Source organism: Rhipicephalus sanguineus, chromosome 1, assembly GCF_013339695.2.
Source record: "Rhipicephalus sanguineus isolate Rsan-2018 chromosome 1, BIME_Rsan_1.4, whole genome shotgun sequence".
NCBI lineage: Eukaryota > Metazoa > Arthropoda > Arachnida > Ixodida > Ixodidae > Rhipicephalus > Rhipicephalus sanguineus.
This window is the reverse complement of record NC_051176.1, coordinates 229300174-229321731: the sequence shown is the minus strand read 5'-3', so window position 1 is coordinate 229321731 and position 21558 is coordinate 229300174. Positions and strand designations below refer to the sequence as shown.

The 21558-nt window shown below is 43.5% G+C and overlaps 1 protein-coding gene across 1 annotated transcript in view; it reads right to left on the bottom strand.

Moving 5' to 3' along the window:
• LOC119373804 (E3 ubiquitin-protein ligase MARCHF6) overlaps positions 1-21558 on the bottom strand; it is a 78829-nt gene that overhangs the window by 12817 nt on the left and 44454 nt on the right. The window contains exons 13-18 of the mRNA XM_037643862.1: positions 16683-16886; positions 11253-11404; positions 6034-6223; positions 5020-5320; positions 1850-2031; positions 1324-1458 (exon numbers count right to left, since the gene is read on the bottom strand). Coding sequence (XP_037499790.1) covers positions 1324-1458; positions 1850-2031; positions 5020-5320; positions 6034-6223; positions 11253-11404; positions 16683-16886 — 1164 coding nt within the window. The remainder of the gene's footprint in view (positions 1-1323; positions 1459-1849; positions 2032-5019; positions 5321-6033; positions 6224-11252; positions 11405-16682; positions 16887-21558) is intronic.

The following is a 21558-nucleotide window of genomic DNA, read 5'->3' as shown; positions in this document are numbered from 1 at the left end:
TTTTGACTGTTTGACAAGGGGATGGGAATTAAAATCTGTCATTGGCAACCCTATTCCTCCCTCCCCTCCTTGCAGAGCTCCCCACTTTTTGCCTTAAACTGTCCCTGTGCGTGCCAGAGCTGTTGGACCAAAGTTTTGTTATCTGCCATATGAAGTGAGTGTAGGCCGATAAGCTATGCATAGATTCACCGGCACCTGGGCTGGGCCAAGTGCCATTGTTGTGCTTTTAGAATCGTGCTTCATCATCATGAATGCTCTAGGCCAAAAAACTTTTGCCGCTTGTTCACAGCAGCGTTCAAGAGGGCTGCAAATGCCACTCTCTATGCTGCAAAAACAATAGAACTGTGCGTCAAGATGCAAGTTTGGAGTTTCTCAACAGGTGGTGTGGCAGTGGCAACTGCAGTGTGGCCAAATTTTCACACGTGACACCAAGCACCGGTGTTTGGCAAGCACTGGAAAGCGTCCGTATGCTGTTTGACGTTTTTCACACGTGAGCGAACTACACGACTGGTTGCTGCTGGCGACACGCGAAAGTATCACGAGAAATCTTGTGTCTTCACTTTGGAAACAGGAATGCTGAGAACACACTTCAAGGCCAGCAGGGCCTGAGCATCAAAGTTCATGAAGAGGGCTGGCTTGACGGTGATTAGTGAGCACATGTAGTGAGTCCAGCAACAGCTTAACATAATTTTCCGTTATGAAATGCGCTCATGCATTGTCTTTTATTTTTATAGCAGGATTTTACAGCACATAGCACTAGCAGCATGCTGTATGACAACAGGTTCCATGACACTTCTCCATCTAATTGAGAGTTTTCAGGACAAGCAGCTGCTTTGTTTCATTGGTGGTGAGAATGCATGCAAGTCGGCCAGCCAGCACGGTGGACTGCTGGTTGCAACAGCAGGAATATTGCTTGAAACAATTTTTTCTTCAGATGGAAAATCTTACTGGTATGCAGCAAAAGTGCCACTGAGCAGCAGCTTGCATCTAGAAAATAGTGGACAGCACGGCACCATGCCACTAGTCTGTCTGTATGGTTGCAGTGTAAATCAGTATTTTTTTTATTCGCTTTTTAACAATTTTTGTTTGTCGTTCTTTGAATTTGTCTCTAGATTTTAATGATCAATCACTTGACAGCGCTATGTAACAAAGTTGCACCAACTATGAAAATTCTGTGACCTCAATTTTACATAAAACAGACTCTGGATAAACCTACCTTTTCCAGTGCATTATTATGGTCCATTGTAATGAGCATCAACTGTGTACAATAGGCACAATGCCAGCGCAGAGGGAAGCAGCTGGGTTAGACTGTTACATACTCACATGCCAGAGGTAAAAGAGAGGAGTGGCATTGAGGGGCACCCGAAGAGGGATTATCACCACCAGGTCGAACAGCAGCCCCATCAATAATGGGATAAGACCGAGCAGCAGGCTCATGGCTACCAGGGACTTTACTGACTGCACACACGAAGAGAATGTGGTCAGCTAGAGCACAAGGGCTTCACACCAAGGTTCTACATACCAGAAGCAAAGTGATCATACAAGAGCACTATGCATATAATGTTTATGTCACTTATTTCCATGAGCAATACACAATTATCCACATTGCCAAAATTCGCAGGGATAATTTTTTTGAGAAGAGGAAAGAAAACTGGTCAAGGTGGTATTGGCTCATTTTGGAATAACAGCAACTGTGTTGTGCCTAGGCTTTCTTTCACCTTTGTCTTTGAGTGCACTTTGTTATTCCAAAGTGAACTTAACTCGTGCCTTGCCATATCCTTGGGTTTTTTTCTCCCACCCCCTACCAACTGACCTGCACAGAAATGGACGTTTACAAAAGGCTACTCACAATGAGCATCCAAGAGTGGAGCTTGCTGAGAATGGTGTTCCAGCCCCGAGGCAGCCAGCTGCACAGCAGGGTGAGGCAACGCAGAGCCAGCCAACACGAGTAGAGACCACAGGCTGCCGTGTAGAACTCATGCACTCGGCCACCAGGCATTAGCACCATCATCACAAGGCGACCCATGCTCACTGAACATGGGACAATATGATAAGAAAAGGTCACTGGTTACTGCAATGCTAACAATAATGAAAAAAAATAACATACTAATTACAATGATGATACGACTGGGATAACCATCGCCCCAAACCTGAAGGCACAGACAGGGCTTCAAAGCAACAGCACCAATTCTCACAACAAGATAATTCATCAGCTTGTTTTACAAACATATAAAAATGCACTGGGGAAAAAAAGCTGAATGAGTCAATATGTTGTGCACCCTGCTGCAATTCTCCCAACCAAAAACTTTTGCATAAAAGGTTGAATTTCAATATAACTAACCTTCAATATAATGAAGTGCTACTTTTACAGAGTTCCTTACGTAGAAGTTTAATGAGCATCCTAAACTGAGATTCATACTGTAAATCTTCATTTCAACCGTCTATATGTATTAAAATAACCACAGAGAAATACAGCAGACTCAAGATCATTCAAATTCTGATGTTTCATACTCAGTTAATTCAAACAAATTTCGAATTTTTGGTTGGTCCACTATGTTCCAATGTATTTAAAAACCAATTCATTCAAACTGCATCATTTAATCAATTCTGTTAATACTTCTTGCTCACTTGTACTGAGATACTACCTGCCACTGTTCCCTCTCGCTAAACATTTGCGCTTAAAGGGGCACTGCAACACTTTTCTAAGTAGCCATGGAATGGCTTCACTAAAGAAGCCTCACGAATCGACCGCCGCAAAAATGTTTAGAACCTGCCCAGTACGAGCAGAGCTACAAAGGTTTGTTGCACACGGTAATTGTTTTCTCTTTTTCCTCGCCCCGATGAAAGCGCTGAATGCTAAGCAGGGAGGGATGGCACGGGGGAAGAAGGTATGTCACGTGCGCCTTGTGACCTTGACCATTTTAAAAACGATAGTCTTTCTTGGGGTACTTAAACGCAAAAATTTCGGTCTGTCTTTCTGTCTGTCTTTCTGTTTGTCGGCACGTCACTCGACTCAGCCACCCAGCCAAAGTTGAACCACTTGCCCAAGGGCCAGCCATCTTGAACGGCTGACGAAATTTCCACAAACTCGTTATGTCAAGTCTCTGGCCCCCTCAGAGGACAATGTACTTCGATTTGACCGATTAGGAACTACGTAGGCCCGAGCAGGCGCCGTCAAAAATGTGATGTCACGGCAAATGGTGCGTACTTCCAAGGTGGTGTCGCCACCTGTATTTTCTTTCTGCGCGTTTTCTCGCTTATTAAGCACCTTCGCGCAGAAAGCGTGGTGTTTTTGGTTTCGTGGAAGACTGCTTTACTAATGCGTGAAAAATCGTTTTGCTCTTTAGTGTCCCTTTAATCCTGCAACTCCCTTATCAGTTAGTTTGGTGGCTCCCTAAGTGCAGCTGTAACAAACTTATTCTGTAGTGAACAAGTTGTCTTGGCTGTATGTGGGAAACCAAAATATGTGCAATAACCATTTGTGCTGAGTGAATTTCACTTAAACAGTACTCTCCGTAAGCGGAAATCGCTTAAATGGAATTGCTGATAAAACGAAGCAACTGTCTCTAATAGGGTTGGTCTTGTACTTGAGAGATGCACCCCATACATCTCTCAGTAAACAAACCTCCTCTTAAATAGAACATATTTTTTCAGTCCCTCCAAATCCCGTTTAATGAGACTCTACAGTAGAGCACCTCCAGAAAACAGTTATTGCAAGTTATTGCAGCTTATTTGGCATGCATTTAAACAGGACTCCACTATATACAGTAAAACCTCATTAATTCGAACTCGGTTATTTCGAAATCCCGCTTAATTCGAAGGGTTTCTGCAGTCCCGTATTTTGCAATGTAAATCTGAGTGGATATTTTGAAGTGGCGGTCAGCGCCAGCCCGGTTAATTCGAAAACTTTGGGTGCCATGTGCCAATTCCCGATCCCGATTTCGCCGCAACTCCGCGGAAGCGACGGCCATTAGGAGTCACAGGGCAATGCAGTGTAGCGATATTAATGAGCGACAGTTGAAGCAACCCAGCCTCACTGGTGCTAGTTCAAAAAAAAGTAATAAAGAAAAAAAAAACACGGTCTCGTAGTCAGCTACAACGTGCGGCTGCGGAAAATAGGACGTGCTTCACTGCAACACAGCGGTGACACGCGGGCAGCATGTCGCATGCTTCTCGCAACGTCAGCGCGTCATGATTTACCCATTCTTTTTGGGAAAATAAAAGATAATAAAGGACGACCTGACAGAATTCATGATGTACGCGAGCCTCCGACTGGCGGTTGCTCCGGCAATTTGCGCACTTGCACTGCTGGCAGAGTTCTTGCCTGTAACGCCTACTTCGAAAACTCAGTTTGAAAACTTCAATGATCATGTTTTCCAGCCAGAACAGATCGCGGAATCCGTCACACTGGCCATTATCATATTCTTTATTTTACCAGAAAGAATGGGCGAATGGTCGCATCATGATGGGCTGACGCTGCGAGGAGCAAGTGACATGCTGCCCGCGTGTCACCACTGTGCTGCAGTGAAGCATGCCGTTTTTCCGCAGGCATGCATTTCAGCCACGAGACTTTTTTTTTTTTTTGCGGTGACAGCAGCGAGGCCCGCCGTTTTCCTGGGTTTGCGGCAAAAATGGGACCGGGTATTGCTGGAAAACAACCCTTGGAGCCGCAAACTAGAAGGCGAAAAGACCACCTCTGATTACTTTCAGTAATTCAATGTTCCTTGCATCCCGCTTTTTGCATGTCTCGTTAATTCGAAAACCCACTTAATTCGAAAGTTTTTCACAGTCCCAGTGACTTTGAATTAACGAGGTTTTACTGTAGCATGATTGAACTTGCTATGAATTCCCTTGTAAACTCATGCAACATGGTAGCAATGCAATGTAAATATATCACACGTGCTTGAAGGTGCTATGATGACCAGCTTCGTTCTGGTACTTGTGCTACATGCTTGATCCAATGAAACTCACATAATGAAAAATTTGACAAAACGAAATACTACGCCAGAACATGCCTACCTGGAATGGTGAGCATGGCAAAGCTCAGTGCTGTCAAGCTAAATGCAATGCAGCACAGCAATGCAGCCAGGCGCAATGGAAACCAGCGTGGTCTCTGGTATGCCTGGAATGCTGAGGGACCAGGCCCTTGAAGAAGTGCCTGATGAGCTGCCCCAAGCACAACAGGTGCAGCACCTGCTTCCTCTTCGTCATCTTCCTCGTCCTCCTCCTCTTCGTCATCCACCTCCTCGTCCACTTCGTTCAGGGGGCCCATTAGCTGAGAACCGTCTCCAGCCTGCTGGCCCCCTTCTGCAGCCCCATCCTGCAGCATGACAAGAGAAAGTGTCTTTGATAGAGCTAAACATCATCTTAACAAAGCTGAAGTGTGCCACAACCTCTCGCAGACAACCTAAGCTTGTGCAAGAGTAAATTTTTGGGGTGAAAGGCAATTCAATATGAGCAGTACTTTAATAAAATAAATGTTTTGACTGGATGTGTAGAAAAACATTACATCTCGAATGAACGAAAAAAGAGGAATAGACCGAGGGGCCCATTATTAGTTGGACACAACCATATGAATCCAACATACAATTATGCCGAGGAAAGCACAGGGGGGTCTTAATTGCTGTTTCTTTTAATTGAAGTGCAGTAATTATGAAATAATGGAAAAATGAATTAAAGTGGATGAAAAAACAACTTATCGCCGGTGAGAACCGAACCCACAACCTTTGCATTACGTGTGCAATGCAAAGGTTGATTATATGAATGTGAAGCTGCACTCTTTGAACATTCAGAAACGTACCTGTTAAATAATGCTTGCTGACAAAAAATTAGATTGACAAAAAGAAAAAAATAAGCCGATTGCATAATTTGTAACAAACAAACAAGACTGAATATCTGTGGAAAATTTCATATGTCTAGAATCAATAAAACGAACGTTTTTCCCAGAACCCATGTGCCCTTTACTTCTACCATACAGCAAGCCATCAAAGAGGTAGTGCCTTGGTTTCTGGAATGCTGAAGCAGTGTTAATACCTGCTCTGTCTGGGTGTCAGGAGCATCTCCAAGCAAGTAGGAACGCAGATCAAGGAGGCAGGCCACACCCACACACCATGCACGCACCAAGGCCTTGAGCCACTGTTTCATATGGCCCTGCTCCAAGAGAGTGGGCAATACCACCTGCAGCAGTATCAGCTCCAACGAGATCTCTTGAGATGGACTTTCACTGCAGGAAGACAAACAATGCTCAAATGAACTGAATATCCCCTTCAGGCACTACATTTGTGTACGCAATTTGTTTTTGCGAGTTGCAGTGGTGGGAATGCCTTCCAGTATTTTGGAGCAGCCATTGGAGCAGGCAAAATCTGCTTTTGGAGCAGCTACCCCTGTGTTTGGAGCAGGCACGGACTTTTCATGAAACACACAGAGGAAGAAAATTTAGCCTAGAATTTAGCCAAGCTGCCTAGAATTAGCCAATTTAGCCTAGAAATTCAGCCAAGCTGCAAAGAAAGCCCGCAAAAAAAAAATTCCACGTGACTAGCGCACTCGCGCGCCGTGATCGTGCTGCTCCCAGCCGTGGTTTGACCGAACGAAATCAGCTGCGGCCGCGACTCGCCGGTTCCGTTGCAGCGGTAGGCCGATAAGTTGGCAGTTGTTGCCCGCGCTCGCTAAAACTTGCACCGCCACACGCGCCAACTGGCTGACACGGGCCAAGAAACGACCGCGAACTTATCGGCCTACCGCTGCAACTAGCTGTGACGAAGCCGGCGAGTCGCGGCCGCAGCTGATTTCGTTCGCTCATACCACGGCTGAGAGCAGTACAATCGCGGCGCGCGAAAGCGCTAGTCACGTGCTTTTTTTTTTTTTTCGTATTTCTCGGGCTTCTTTGCAGCTCGGAAGAAATGGTACACGTAAGACTTTCTTTCTCGCAAATAATGCAATGGGAGTTTGGGAAGACGCTTTCGAACTTTGCAAATCCCTCTTCTTGCCTAAACTCAATATTTAGCAATTAATCCTAATTAACAAATTATTTACAAAACAAAAAAAAAATATCCGTAGTGCGTAAGGTGGCTTTCAGCAATATGTAAATGATTTCACTCAACTGCCTCTAATATTGCATATTTTAACCCTTGGCACAAGTTAGCTGACACACACACACACAGTTACACTGCGTGCCGCGATAACGTTTTACGCAATAAAAGTTTACTGCGCCGCTGAACTTGCTGACGCCACAGTGTCTTCCGCCTTTTCGAGAAGTGTGGAAATAGGTCGATAAATGATTCCTACTTCCGCGCGATTGCAGGGATGCAAGCATAGGGAAAGAACGAATGTGAGGTGGCGGCCACCGACGACCGCGCCAGTATGACGTATCGCTGACAACCCTGTCACAATAAGTATATTCACCTAACTTCTCGGGCATGCCTGTCGCGTCGCGCTGCTTTAAGCCTACTGCACGCATTTAGCCGCCGATCGTTGCTGCTCGTTGTGCCGGACCGCGTTCACACGCGCACCGCTTTATAGAAATGAAAGCAGCTCGCTGTTGCGGAGTTGATCGTTGCGGATCGTGCACACAGGAACCACGCTACACTCACGCCATTACGATAAACGCACGCGTACGGCACAGCAAGCGTAGCTCTGTCGTAACCATACTGCACGCTTTTATTAGGTGACAACACAAACGCACCTCCGTCCGCTGCCAGGACCGCTAGAGCACCAGCATTGAGGAGTGCGCATCGCTTGCAGAAAGCGAAGGTTGCGGCGCGGTTGCAGTGCTTCTACGGTAGCTGCTAGGGTGCTAGTGCTGCTATACCGTTGCCACTGATATTGAATTGGATTGCGTCGGCTGTCACGACGGCTGGGACGCTAATGGCGCCATTAACAAATGCAGCAGCTCAAGATGGCGACCACGAGGTACATCCACTCACGAAGCGCGCTGTACACGAAACATTAGTTTCGGTTCCTAAAACCACGTTGTGGCGCAGCAATGGCGCAAATTAGGCAAAAAAGACCCTTTTGGAGCAGTGTGGAGCAGCAATTGCCAGTTGGCGCAGATTGGCGCAATTGGCGCAGGTTTCCCACCACTGGAGTTGCGATCAGTGATGGCAAAGAAAACACGTTAGACCTTGAGCTTTGAGTAAATTCAGTGAGTAAATTAGACCTTGAGCTTTGAGTAAATTCAGTGTTCATTTAACTAGCAGTGTGTTGCGTATTATTAAAGATGATCACTTTGGTAGAGGCACTACCATATTTGACAGGATGTTCAATGTGCTGCTAATGACAGCAATGGCAACAGAACGAACGTATTTACACGATTGTAAGTTGACTCGAATATAGGTCAACCCCCTAAAATCGCAAGGCAAAAACAGAAAGAAAAGTGCGAGCGCATTTCATAAAGGAGGAAATTTATTATGATGTTGCTGAAGGAAAACTCGAATTCTGGTGTGCAAAGGTGGCTTCACGGCAGTGCTTCAAAGCTATGCAGGAAAGCTAGCTTCGTGGCAATACGCTAGGATAAATTTTTAGAAAATTCTCAACGAATCCTTGCTAAGGGTGCGGGTTGTACGCGAGAAAATATGGTATATGTTACAGGTGGAGCCGGAATGTAAACGTAATGTCGTAACCATGCCACAGTGCGCCTGATTTCTCGTTTGTTTCGGTTGTAAGTCAACCTTACAACCAAAACTAGTTTCGGTTTCGATTAAAAGTTGACCCCCCAACTTCTGGTTTCAAATTTAGATAAAATGGGTTGACCTACAATCGTGTAAATACAGTATATTTATTTCATTCCTCGTAATGCTTGGAGGCAATGAGTAACCTGTGTATGTACTTAGTGATTCAATTCTATGCAGGGCATTTTTTTTTAGACAATGCAGATTTTTTGATAAAAATGAGAGTAAGGCATCTGTCGCCTTCGCATATGAACGCTGTGTCAAGGTTGAAATACCTTGCCACATATAAAGCTACCTTGGAAAGTCTAATTAACAAAAGCTTGTTAACATTTTATTATGAACTTGAGGTCAGTTTTTTTGCATGGGAAAGTTGTAGGGTACCACAGTTAATGACATGCCCACTTTTTAAAACACAAAAAAAGTTGCACGTAATCTGAGATATTCATCATCGAATGTTAATCGTGATATTGAAATCGAGTGCACCGTGTGCACAAAGTAGGAGTAGGCAGCTGCACTGTTTAGTCAGACCGGAATTTCTCGTGACTAGGAAGTGATGAAAGCTGTATGAAGGCACAGAACATCTGGTCAGGAAAAATGGTAAGTTGTATGAAATACACAAGAGGAACATTTATTCTTTGCGGGTGATGTGTCGTGTTTATCTGTTTCTTTCTTAAATTATAAACAGGAGCAAAGGGATTTTTCGCTTGTTGCACTGTCTGCAAGAAGCAGCGCAGTGATCTTTACTGCTTAGCTGGTCATCCATCCTTGCAAAGCAGAATGGCCTTAATGTTTTGTTTGTTTGCTTGATGTGCTATACAGAGGATTCAATTTACATAAACCTGTAAATACAGTACTCTGTGCTTGTTTAGATAGCCGTACACGATTGTGAGAGCAGAGTCAAAACATCTTTTTCCACAAAAATTGTCAAGTGACAGTGATGCGAAGCCATTAAAATTATTGAATTATTCATCAGAAACTATATTTGAGAAATTGAACAGCAAGTACTTAGTTGATTTGCGAATCGAACTGTTTGCAGAGCTGCTATCCGATTCATATTTTAATATTCAAGTATTTACATGCCCCTAGCGTAAACTACTGGCTTACATTGTTTTTAAGACACAATGTGTGCCAACAGAGCAATTCCCTGATGGCATAGAGTAGAACCCCGCTATCATGTTCGATTGCTTTTGAAGATGTTTGCATGTTTGCAAGGCATTTGGCTGTGCCTGGGCCATGGTGGTCTGACACTGTGCCAACTGTTCTACATGACTGCTCGGAGACGCCGATGCATCCAGCGATAATCTCACGAAGCTATTGCCAAAAGTGATTGCATGCCTGGTGTTAGAGGCAATGGCCTCACTGGCCATAGTGGCACTGGATTTAATAAGATATATGGCTGCAGGTGCTCAAAAAACTTTTTGTACTGGTCAGGCGTGATTAAATGCACCAGGCAACACTGCACGTTTTATTTCAAGTATAAGCATCAAAATAAAAATTCTGTGCAGTTCACCACTACTCAATGTTTTTCAGTTCATCCTGTTTCTCATCTCTTGCATTTATTTTTTACGGTCCTGCGAAGAACGTATCAGCAGGTTTCCATGGTATTAGTGCACACAAATAAGGTTGGTGACGTGTATTTAAGAAAAGCCACCAACTGCAAATCTCGACACGCATTCCTTACTTGTCCAGAATAACTTAAGGGGACATCTGACAGAAAGCATAAGGCAACAACTTAGTACACGTGAAACGGACTTGGCCATCATACCTGGATGTATGACGAGCATGCTTCAGCCGTTGGATGCCTTCATAAACCAACCTTTTTAGTGCACACTTAGCCACACATACACTAAGTAAGATGGCAATGACCATACCCTAAAAAATGCTGACTGGTCAACTGAAAACAGGATCCCTTGTGGACATGTGCCACTGGAATCTCGTAGTGTGGGGTGCCGTTTCCTTTAAAACCATGAAAAAAAGCTTCAAGGTCGTGGTGTAGTGATGAAAAGGTAGAAGCAACGGTCTCAGATGAACACCAATCTCGCACACAGCAACAGATGCAAAAGTGCTTCTTTCTCTCCTTCACTACAACAGAAATATCCAAAAAGCTTAAGGGGATGGAGGACGACCTCATCTGAGACAGAAGACATAACAAGCTCTGAGGAGGAAAAGGAGGACAAGGGCAAAGAGTAACTCTTTTGCAACTGCTTAAAAGTAAAAAGTTTTGTTTTTCCTCCCAGTACAAGTGAGCACTTTAATAAAATCAAGTACCATCAAAAATATATATACTAAAAAAGTCACCTTCTTCTCAATGTAATCGCCACACCTACAATTTTCAACCCAAATTTTTGAAAAAAAAAAAAAATGTTGCGGCCATTATATGACTATATTCATGGTATGCAGGAATTCAATATCAAGATGCTGCACTCGGGTGCTGTGTTCGAGTATTGTGTTCCAAGCTTGCCAGATTGGAAAAAGCAAGTATGTTTGCGATCAGCATACCAGACTTTTGCTTGTAGTGGAAAATAAAGCTAGACATGAAAAACGAAAATGGACACACTGGCCTGATTTCTGGAAATATTTTTTTACCTTGAAATCAAGACATGGTATGGGAGGAATCCTGGCAGGAGACACTGGATAAGCCGCACTGGCACCCACACCATAAGGAGCACTGTAGTGCCAAAAATCACCAGCGACACCAAGAAGCGGCGGACATGTTGCAGAATTGGCAGGTGGATCATCTGCGTAGGCCAAACACAGTACATTATAGGTAACATATTACACGATCATCTTTAAAGTAACACTGAAAAGAAATTGGCCAGTCCAGATATTTTGGTGGGTCACACTTTTGAAAATGCAGAAAAGCAAGTTTTATCATGAGCACAGCATTGAAAATTCACAAGCGTCTGCCCATTGAAATCGCATGAAACCACAGAACCTTTTTAAGGGGGGACACTGCTCTGAAAATTTTTTTCTTATTTCTTGATCAGATTTTGATTATACTTGGTGAGCTTATGTATATTTGTGCGGTCATTTCAAATATGAATTTTTTTTTAGTATAACCACTAGTTTTTAAAATACAGTATATTTCATGTGCCTTTTGGGGACGAATATTTTTTCTATAAGAGAGAGTTACAAAGTAAATCAGCATATCACAATAACCTGTAATCAGAATTGAGTGCAATGCAACAAAAATGGATGCTCTAAGCCCATTAGAACGAAAGTTACAATATGTTGAACATTCACGAGTGCGTCAATTTCAAGCTGGAATTTTCTTCGAGAATGTTCAACATACCGTAACGTTTGTACTAATGGGCTTAGAGCGTCCATGTTTGTTGCATTGCACTCAGTTTTGATTACAGGTTATTGCAATATGCTGATTTACTTTGTAACTCTCTCTGTTTATAAAAAATCTTCCTCCCCAAAAGGCACATGAAATATTTTGTATTTTAAAAACTACCGGCTATACTAGAAAAATAATTGCATAATTGAAATCAGCACACGAATATACATAAACTCACCAAGTATCCTCAAAATCAATCAAGAAATGAGAAAAAAAATTTAAGAGCAGTGTCCCCCCTAAGACTGGCTAATAATCACCAAATATGACTGCATTTTAATGTAAATATAAAAGTTAAACGTGGTGACTGTAGTTTTCCCACAGCAATAAAATATCCCAAATAACAGTTAAACATCTGTATAACAACGTTTGTGAAACTGAAACCTTACATCATTATATGAGTGCTTTATACATGAAATACGGCCTGTCATGCAAACTACAGACACTGATAAATTATTTTTTAAATGGAAGAAGTTGCAAGAAATGGCTCAATACTAATAGGGCAGCTAAAAAAACTAATTACAATAACAAAAAAGAAAACGGTGTTGCACTGGAAGGTCAGCAACTGCGTGCGTTCACAGGTTGATGCCATGCTGATGAAGCCCTTGTAACAGCAGCCATAAGGCAAGCGGGACAGCACAATAAATGCAGGTCTAACACACCATGGTACACAATCGGTGTGAGTGAGCGAACATATCACGCCCATTCCATCACCTCAGTTTGCGAGAAAAACATGGCATGTAATCCAGAGTGGTAAAACACCAAGTGCAATATCCAGTGAACCAAATCGCTGCTGTCCACCCAGTCTGATGAACGCAGCATTGAAATTTACTGAAGGCCGCAAGGACAACAAGCTTTGTTTTAAAACTACACAGAAAGGAAGTGGTAACCAGAATTACAATTTTTTTCGTGGTTGCAACATTTTCTGTTTTGCAACACTCCACAGCATCAAGCAAGATCTGGTACGGCATCGGAAATTTATGTCACAGTTAAGAATTGGTTCAATAGAAGCCTTTTAAGGCATTTTTATTACAGAACACTCATGCTGTTTCATGGAATATAGAGGGTGCTTTTTTTAGACAATACAGCTTTTTATAAAAATCCCAACAGTAAGCCTCTTGCCGTTTTCGCAGATGAATTCTATGTCGAGGGGGAAAACTTTGCCACAGTTAACATGACACTGTTGCCACTAATTAACAAAGACTCGTTAATTAACTTTTTAACTATGTTACGTCAGGATCCCTTGTGAAAATGGGTGGGCCAATTTATGGCCCACCCATTTTTTTTAAATCACGAAAGTTGCACGTAGTTCGAGATATTCATCATCGAATTTCAAGGGTGAAATCGAAACTGATCGCGCCCAGCGCGCACAAAGCAGGGCGGAACACCGGGATGACACGTGACAGGGAAGTGACGAAATTCGAATGAAGGCACACAGAAGCAGAATCTGGCCAGAAAAATCGGCAAGCATTCTGAAATACACAAGTAGACAGCTTAATGTTTGTGTGAAATGTGTGGTGCTTATGTGATTCCTTCTTAAACTATAAAGAGGCACGAATAACTATTTCGCGTGTCTGCAAGAAGAAGCACCGAAGTGGCAGCCCCTGAGTTTTATGCTTACCAGACAAAGAAAAGGTTGATATCGCGGTTTTCTTGTGCACAGTTCGAAAGAAACGGATAAGCACCAAACACTATGCGCGAAAATAAGGCGATGCGCGGGCACAAGTGAGATGACTTTGCAGCTTTTCATGAACACATACGGCCGCGGCGCACCTTCATTCAAATTTCTTCGCTCCCATGTGACGGGTAGTTCCGCTCTGACGTAGCTGAACGGTCCCGCTTCGTGTGCGCTTTGCGCGATCAGTTTCGATTTCGCCCTTCACATTCGATGATGAATATCTCGAACATGTGCACTTTCGTGATTTTTTAAAAATGGGTGTGCCATAAATTGGATCGCACTACAACTTTCTAATATAAACACCTGCCCTCAAGTCAACAATTAAAAAGTTAATTAACATGTCTTAGTTGATTAGAGGTAAAGTGTCATTTTAACTGCGGCAAAGTTTTTCCACCTCGACGTGGAGTGCGTGTGCGAAAACAACAAGAGCCTTACTGTCATAGGATTTCTATAAAAAAATCTGTATTGTCTAAAAATAAACACCCTGTATAGCAGTGGCACGGACAAATATGAGCAGTTCTGGGAAATTGGCTGGCTACTTAAATCCAAAACTTGTAGGAGCATTGATCTCACTGAAAGCCCTTCGTTGCAGTAAAAGTACCTATTACTAGTTCCAATAAACTATCGCGAGAAATTTTCTTTCATTCTTTTTTTTTGCTTTTTTTTCTTTTCTTAGCGAATCGAGGGTAGCTTCTTTTGACTTCAAGACCACAGAGAGTGAGCTGTGTGGTATGCCGAAACAAGTGGCAAAGTCCATTTTCTTGCCGATCGAGATCCCTTGCAAGATACAACACTAGCTGGACACTTCATTTTTTATCCCCAGTCGAGATCACTTCTTTTGCAGTGCCACTTCCATGGGGACGATACTTGATCCCATGGAGCATCGGAACAACAAGAACACTTTTTTGGGTGGTGTTGCAAAGCATACACGGAATAAAGAATTGTGCTTCAGACAGCCATGCGATTCAGTGCCTATCTCAAACTACTTTGTACCAATAGCTACAAAGGTACGCGTGGCAGCCTTATATTTATGGCAGTCCAGATACAGTGACACTAGTTACAACCATTTTTTTTTTCTAATTTTTCGATATTGTTACAAGTGGACTGCACTGCGCTATATTGACAGTTGCATACAAGTCTACAACAAACATGAAGCCGTAAGAATTTTTCAGAACACTGCTGTAGTAGCAGAATTACAGCTGTTTCATGATGGACAGCAGAGCCGCTGCTCGTTTTCCACTTTCCTCCACTGCTCCCACCTCAGCCAGTCTCTCCTCCCTGGCGTGTACTTCTCTATATGTCACGTGGACACATCACTACCAGCATCATGCTTGTGCTTAATTTTTTTTTTTTAGGACACCATCAAGCTCTTCCAGTTACAACAACTACACACTTTTTGGTTGCCCTCTACTGCTCCCTTGCTGCCACAGATTATACTTTAAAAAAAAATATAAGAGTGCCCTGGCCTTCGATGGCGTACAGCGCCCCCAGCACCAGAGGAGCCCAAAGTACATAGCAATTCTGGCGATGTGCCACCTGAGGCACGATTGCCTCTCCAGTTAGCTCCAATGTGTTGCCGTTAATTGCAATATAAATATTGGCTACAGTTCTTACTTTAGATAAACTAATGCCCACGACAATAAAGTGGTGTAAAAATTGTATAGTTCCATGAAAATCAATGTCCACTGTAAAACGCGAGTTACGGCACAAACCGAGTTCAGCTGCAGTAGCACGTGGCTACCAAAGGGCAAGGCGAACTGGCTAGGCCGTGCTTATTTAGCAGTAAACAGCGCCACGAATATTAGCATATTTTCGCTGAGTTAAGTTAGCATGAGGAGAGGGTAGAGCGCAGCAATGGTGCCTTAATTGTGAGCATCAGGTATTCATCGTAAAGGGCCATCACATACAGCTTTGAAGTGAACCGAAAAAAGGCCTAGCAACAATACCGACACCCAAGTAATCAGTCGCAGCGAAAATGATGAGACACCATAGCATAGCCACACCATGTCATTGAGTGGCTGCTACGAAAAATTGGTCTTGGTCTCCATCCTCTGCCACGCAAGGAAATCTTGCCATTCACAAGCAATACTGTCGTCGGCCAGCAAATGGCAAACAGTGTGCGGTGTGTTGCCATGCCAATTAAGTGCATGTGCAGCTGCTGTGCTATGTGCTTCTCCTCAATCACATTGCCAAGCACGAATACATTCCAGAACATATGTACTTGAAACGAGAGCAATGCAGCACTGCAAATCTCAAATGAAATCAAACAACACTGGTGTGCCCAACAAGCAACACAACTGGGGCACCAGAGAGGCCCCAAAACAAGCATGGGATGCATTGTTCTGAAAATCACGTGTCAGCATTATACTGGCTGACTGCAATCGTCATCAGAATGCACTTAAAACAGCAGTGTTGTACTTCAAACTATACTGTGTTAGTTGCAGAAGAGGAGAGATGACTGAAAACCATATACATAAGCCTCATAATTGTTATATATTTTTTTTCGTTTCTTTATATTCAACCAAGATTTGCTGGAATGCACCGTATATCTCCACAAAAATTGCTTGTGAATTGTGTATGTTTATGTTACACCAACGAAAAATATTTTACCTTGGCTCTATAAGTTGATGTTGCTGCAGCATTTAATCAATAGGTCTGAAAGTCATGTTATCAAAAATTGATCAGCAACTATGTTTATATTCTTTCAGAATAAGTTGTGCCTTAACTAGGTGCAAATGAAAAAAATCTGGTATTTTACGATAAATATTGTGAAAGTTAGAAGGGAAGGGTATGCGCAGAAATACTGACCAAATGAAGTTCCAAAGTACATGTTTACAAGTATAATATAGAAGCATTTCTGCATTTACTTCTTTTCACAATGCAGCGGCCATGGCTTGGCAATTAACCCATGATGCCATGCAAGGCAGCTGAATGCCATGCCATTGAGCAGCAATGGTACGTGCAGCTGATTACCAAGATAAAACCACGACATGACCACTACCTCTTGTATGGGATTGAAGTCTGGGTCATTGAGATTCCGCAGAAACCACAGCAGGCCAGGCCGAAGCACCTCACGCAGAAGAAGCACAAACGAGGCAAAGTAGAAGACATACACCATGCCAACCAGCCAGTGCAAGAACATGAATGTCCCAGGTGCCAGCTGGAAGCTGGACTCTCGATCTGACAAAGTGGCATCCAGCATGCTCTGCAAAAAACGTAAACATGCATGTTCATTATGTGTCAAAATATTCAATTTTAACACTGTCTGAGTATTGCAGTAGTAATGTAAAGCAAACTGTTTAAGCCTTAGCTCATTCATAAACCGCATTAACATAAAGCAGAGCGACGGAATATACATTGCATAAAACTTGAAGAGCGCAAACGACGAAGACGAAACACATACAACAGGACTGGCACATTACTTGCAACTGGCGTTTACTTGAAACGAACATCGTGATATACCTGCGCATCAAGCTCATGCATATGCACACATCATCCCACAAAAGATTGCGTGGGTCTATCTTCAAACATGAATTTTGAAAACAAATCTATGGTGTATCAATGTGCGTCAAAAGAAAAGTCACTTCATTTTCTTTTAACAGGAAAGACGGGCAGCTGACACACTCGTCACCTGCTTTGTTTTTCAGGTAAGCCTCGACGACTTCACGTTCTGTTTTTGAACTGCCTTTTTTTTTAGAAAAGTGGTGTTCTGAAATAAAGGAGTACAAGCACATTGTTTGCAGTGTTTTGCCAGGTGGCTACCGAATCTCTTCCTGACATCGTTATTCTGCTGTCTCGCCCTGTCGTTGAAGCACTGACTAGTCTGTCCAATATAGACGTCAACCACAACCCAGAGGTATATGGTAGACCACATATTCGGTACACACAGTGTAGACAGTCCTATGATTGGTGTGACATTGCAAGCATTTCTTGGTCCTTTGAAGGTTGCAGACAGCTGATAGTCTGCAAGGCCCTGAAAAAACTAGATTGATATTGTGTCGGTTTGCTACCTTCTTCAAGTTATGAGATACTTTGTGAAGGTATGGAATTGCATGCACTGGCCTTTTGTCAAGATGCTTTGTTGCCCGCTCCTTTGGCTGTTTTGGTTTCTTGAGCAATGTCTTGCATACAGATGATACAACATACACTGGAAAACCTGCCTTCCTTAATCTGTTAACTTGCTTGGACACACTTGGCTCCATCTGGTGAACGCATGATTTGCACAAGGCATTCATAAGACAAGTATAAGCTGTGCCTCATTTAAGTCGCTTTTAATTAGCTTTCTACTTGTCTTATGAATGCCTTGCGCAAATCATGCGTTCACCAGATGGAGCCAAGCGTGTCCAAGCAAGTTAACAGATTAAGGAAGGCAGGTTTTCCAGTGTATGTTGTATCATCTGTATGCAAGACATTGCTCAAGAAACCAAAACAGCCAAAGGAGCGGGCAACAAAGCATCTTGACAAAAGGCCAGTGCATGCAATTCCATACTTTCACAAAGTATCTCATAACTTGAAGAAGGTAGCAAGCCGACATAATATCAATCTAGTTTTTTCAGGGCCTTGCAGACTATCAGCTGTCTGCAACCTTCAAAGGACCAAGAAATGCTTGCAATGTCACACCAATCATAGGACTGTCTACACTGTGTGTACCGCAAATGTGGTCTACCATATACCTCTGGGTTGTGGACGCGTCTATATTGGACAGACTAGTCAGTGCTTCAACGACAGGGCGAGACAGCAGAATAACTATGTCAGGAAGGGATTCGGTAGCCACCTGGCAAAACACTGCAAACAATGTGCTTGTACTCCTTTATTTCAGAACACCACTTTTATAAAAAAAGGCAGTTCAAAAACAGAACGCGAAATCGTCCAGGCTTACCTGATAAAGCCGGTGATGAGTGTGTCAGCTGCCCATCTTTGCTGTTAAATGAAGTGGCTTTTCTTTTGACTCACATTGATACACCATAGATTTGTTTTCAAAATTCATGTTTGAAGATAGACCCACGCAATCGCTTGTGGGATGATGTGTGCGTATGCATGAGCTTGATGCGCAGGTATATCACGATGTTCGTTTCAAATAAACGCCAGTTGCAAGTAAAGTGCCAGTCCTGTTGTATGTGTTTTGCCTTCATCGTTTGCGCTTTTCAAGTTTTCTCCAATTATGGACCAGCTCGCCCAAACCAAGGTATCGTTGCAATACATTGCACTTAGTATGACTGAAAGCTCTGCTTTATGCCATCATAAAATTTTGCGATGTTCATCTGCTTCTGCTTATTAAATCGCTGTACTATATATCACAAAAGCTAGCATTTAATTTAACTTAAAGGGGCCCCGCAGCACTTTTCCACGTAATCGTCAAATGGCTTCATTAAAAAAGCCTATTGTCTCACAAATCGTCCGCCGCAAAAATTTTTAGAATTTGTCAAGTACGAGCGGAGTTACGGATATTTGTCGCACACTCCAAGCACTTTCTCTCTTCTCTCGTCGCGACGAGTGGACTGGCAGCTAAGCAGGAAGGGATGTCACGTGGGAAGAAGAAATATCACGTGCGCATCATGGCCTTGAGCACTTTTTCTTTTTTATTTCTTCGAACGCATGGCTTACTTTCAGTGTGATCGCGAACGCGCACAGGGGCACGTGGCAGCCTTTTGCAGCGGCCACAGTAACTACGCAGCCCACGATGCTCAAATCAGCCAATGGCCGTGAATTTGGGTGTATGGCACGGTTTATGGCATCATTTGTAGAAAGGGGGAACGATTTCTAGCAGACTGAGAATTAATTGTAAATTCCAGGCCGCGTACTGCGCTATAATGTTTGGCTTACATGTTCTCAGGAGCCTCGACTACCGATAGGCAGAGTTTTCTGACCATGCTGAAAAAGCATTGCAGGGCCCCTTTAACTGTCACAGCCCACAGCATGATGACATAAGCCACATGCCCATGATGAGACATGATATTAGTACGGGAGTGCGAATATTCGAAATTTCGAATATTTTTCTAACAGTGTTTGCTATTCAATTCGATTCGCACTAAAATTTTACTATTCGAACTTCCCAAACAATAAACGTCCAATTGAAAGCGACCCCATCAGATTTTAAATATGCTTCACCTCATTGCATTCTCGTATTGCGGCAGAGCTGCCTTTCAAGCTCCGTTACGGTCGAACTTTGCGAAGAGAAAGTTAGATTAAAAGTAGTCCCTAGATTTTTCAATATGCTTCACCTCATTACACCCCAGTATCGCGGCAAAGCTGCCTTTCAAGCTCCGTTACAGTCGAACTTAGCCAAGACAGTTAAAGGGGTCATGAAGCACTTTTCCAAGTAATGATCTAATGACCTCAGTATCGGAGTGTACTGCCCCCCGAATCGATTGCCGCAAAAATTTCTCGAATCCGTCAAGAATCAGCGGAGTTACGGGGGTTTGCGCACGCTCCCAGCGCTTTCTCTCTTTTCTCGTGCCGACGAGCGTACTGGAAACTAGACAGGGAGGGATGGCATGGGGGAAAGAAGTTACGTCAGCGTGCGTCATGAAACGCGATCGCTCTCCCGCTGTGATTCGCTTGCGCGAGTGCGGCTACCGTGTACTGAGGAGGGCGGCGCCGGCAAGTGGCGGCACCCCGCGGCAAGAAGCGCATCTGATCCGAACGCCGCTCTCAATTTACGTCGGCTATCGGCCAATAAGCATGCTATGTCTCTTGCGACGTAAAGTGACAGATCCGCGACGTAAACGGACAGACGCCCCGCCCACCGACGAGAGTGAGAACTGGCCTCTGTTTGAAAAGAGGGTGCCTGGGGAAACGGCAACTTCGCGCTCTGCTTGTGGCCATTACGCGGCGCGCACGACTGTAATATTTGGCAGAGCAGTTCATAGCCGTGTCAGCTTTCCGCAGGATGTGTTTTTTCAACAAGCCCAAGGGGTGCTTCATGACCCCTTAACGTCCGATTGAAAGTGTTCCCTAGATTTTTCAATATGCTTCACCTCATTACACCCCGGTATTGCGGCAAAGCTGCCTTTCAAGCTCTGCTACAGTCGCAAGTGTATTAACTCCCGACAAGAGTACCAATGTGGGCTTGTCGGTTCATCATAAACTGGCATTTAGCATAGCGCGGGAAGACACATGGACAAAGAAGAAGTACGAGACGAACACAAGCGCTAACTTTCAACAACGAAAATTTTATTTTCAGGATCGGTCATATATACACACATGAAATCACGCGACAGTAGTGAGATATTTTCGTTTGCAACTGATAGCGCATGGACAACGGCGTTCAATCTTATCCGTCATACAGCAGTTTAAACATGGCAACCAACCTTAACTACCGGGCATGCGCAAATATTCAATTTCTTTGGTGGATAATGACATTGACACCTTGCTGATACAGTGGTCGCCGGCGGAAAGGATGCGATCTGTCTCTATTATCAGTCTTACAGGCTCCGATTTACTTCTTGAAAGAATTGCAGTATTCTGTAGTACCGGGTGGCATGCACACGTTTATGTAGAGCTACTAATCCGGTAATGACTACCCGGTCGGTGTGTGATAAGAAACACAAGGATCAGTTTGTCCCATGCGCTGTGGGCGTTGTTTATCGCATTCCCCTCTCGTGTGGCAATTGTTACATAGGCCAGACCGGAAGATGCGTTAATGACCGATTGAGGAAACACCGAAATAAAGTAAAAGGTGTGTCAGGTGACGGTTTTTTAGCACTTCACTGCAAAACGTGTGCATGCCACCCGGTACTAGAGAATACTGCAATTCTTTCAAGAAGTAAATCGGAGCCTGTAAGACTGATAATAGAGACAGATCGCATCCTTTCCGCCGGCGATCACTGTATCAGCAAGGTGTCAATGTCATTATCCACCAAAGAAATTGAATATTT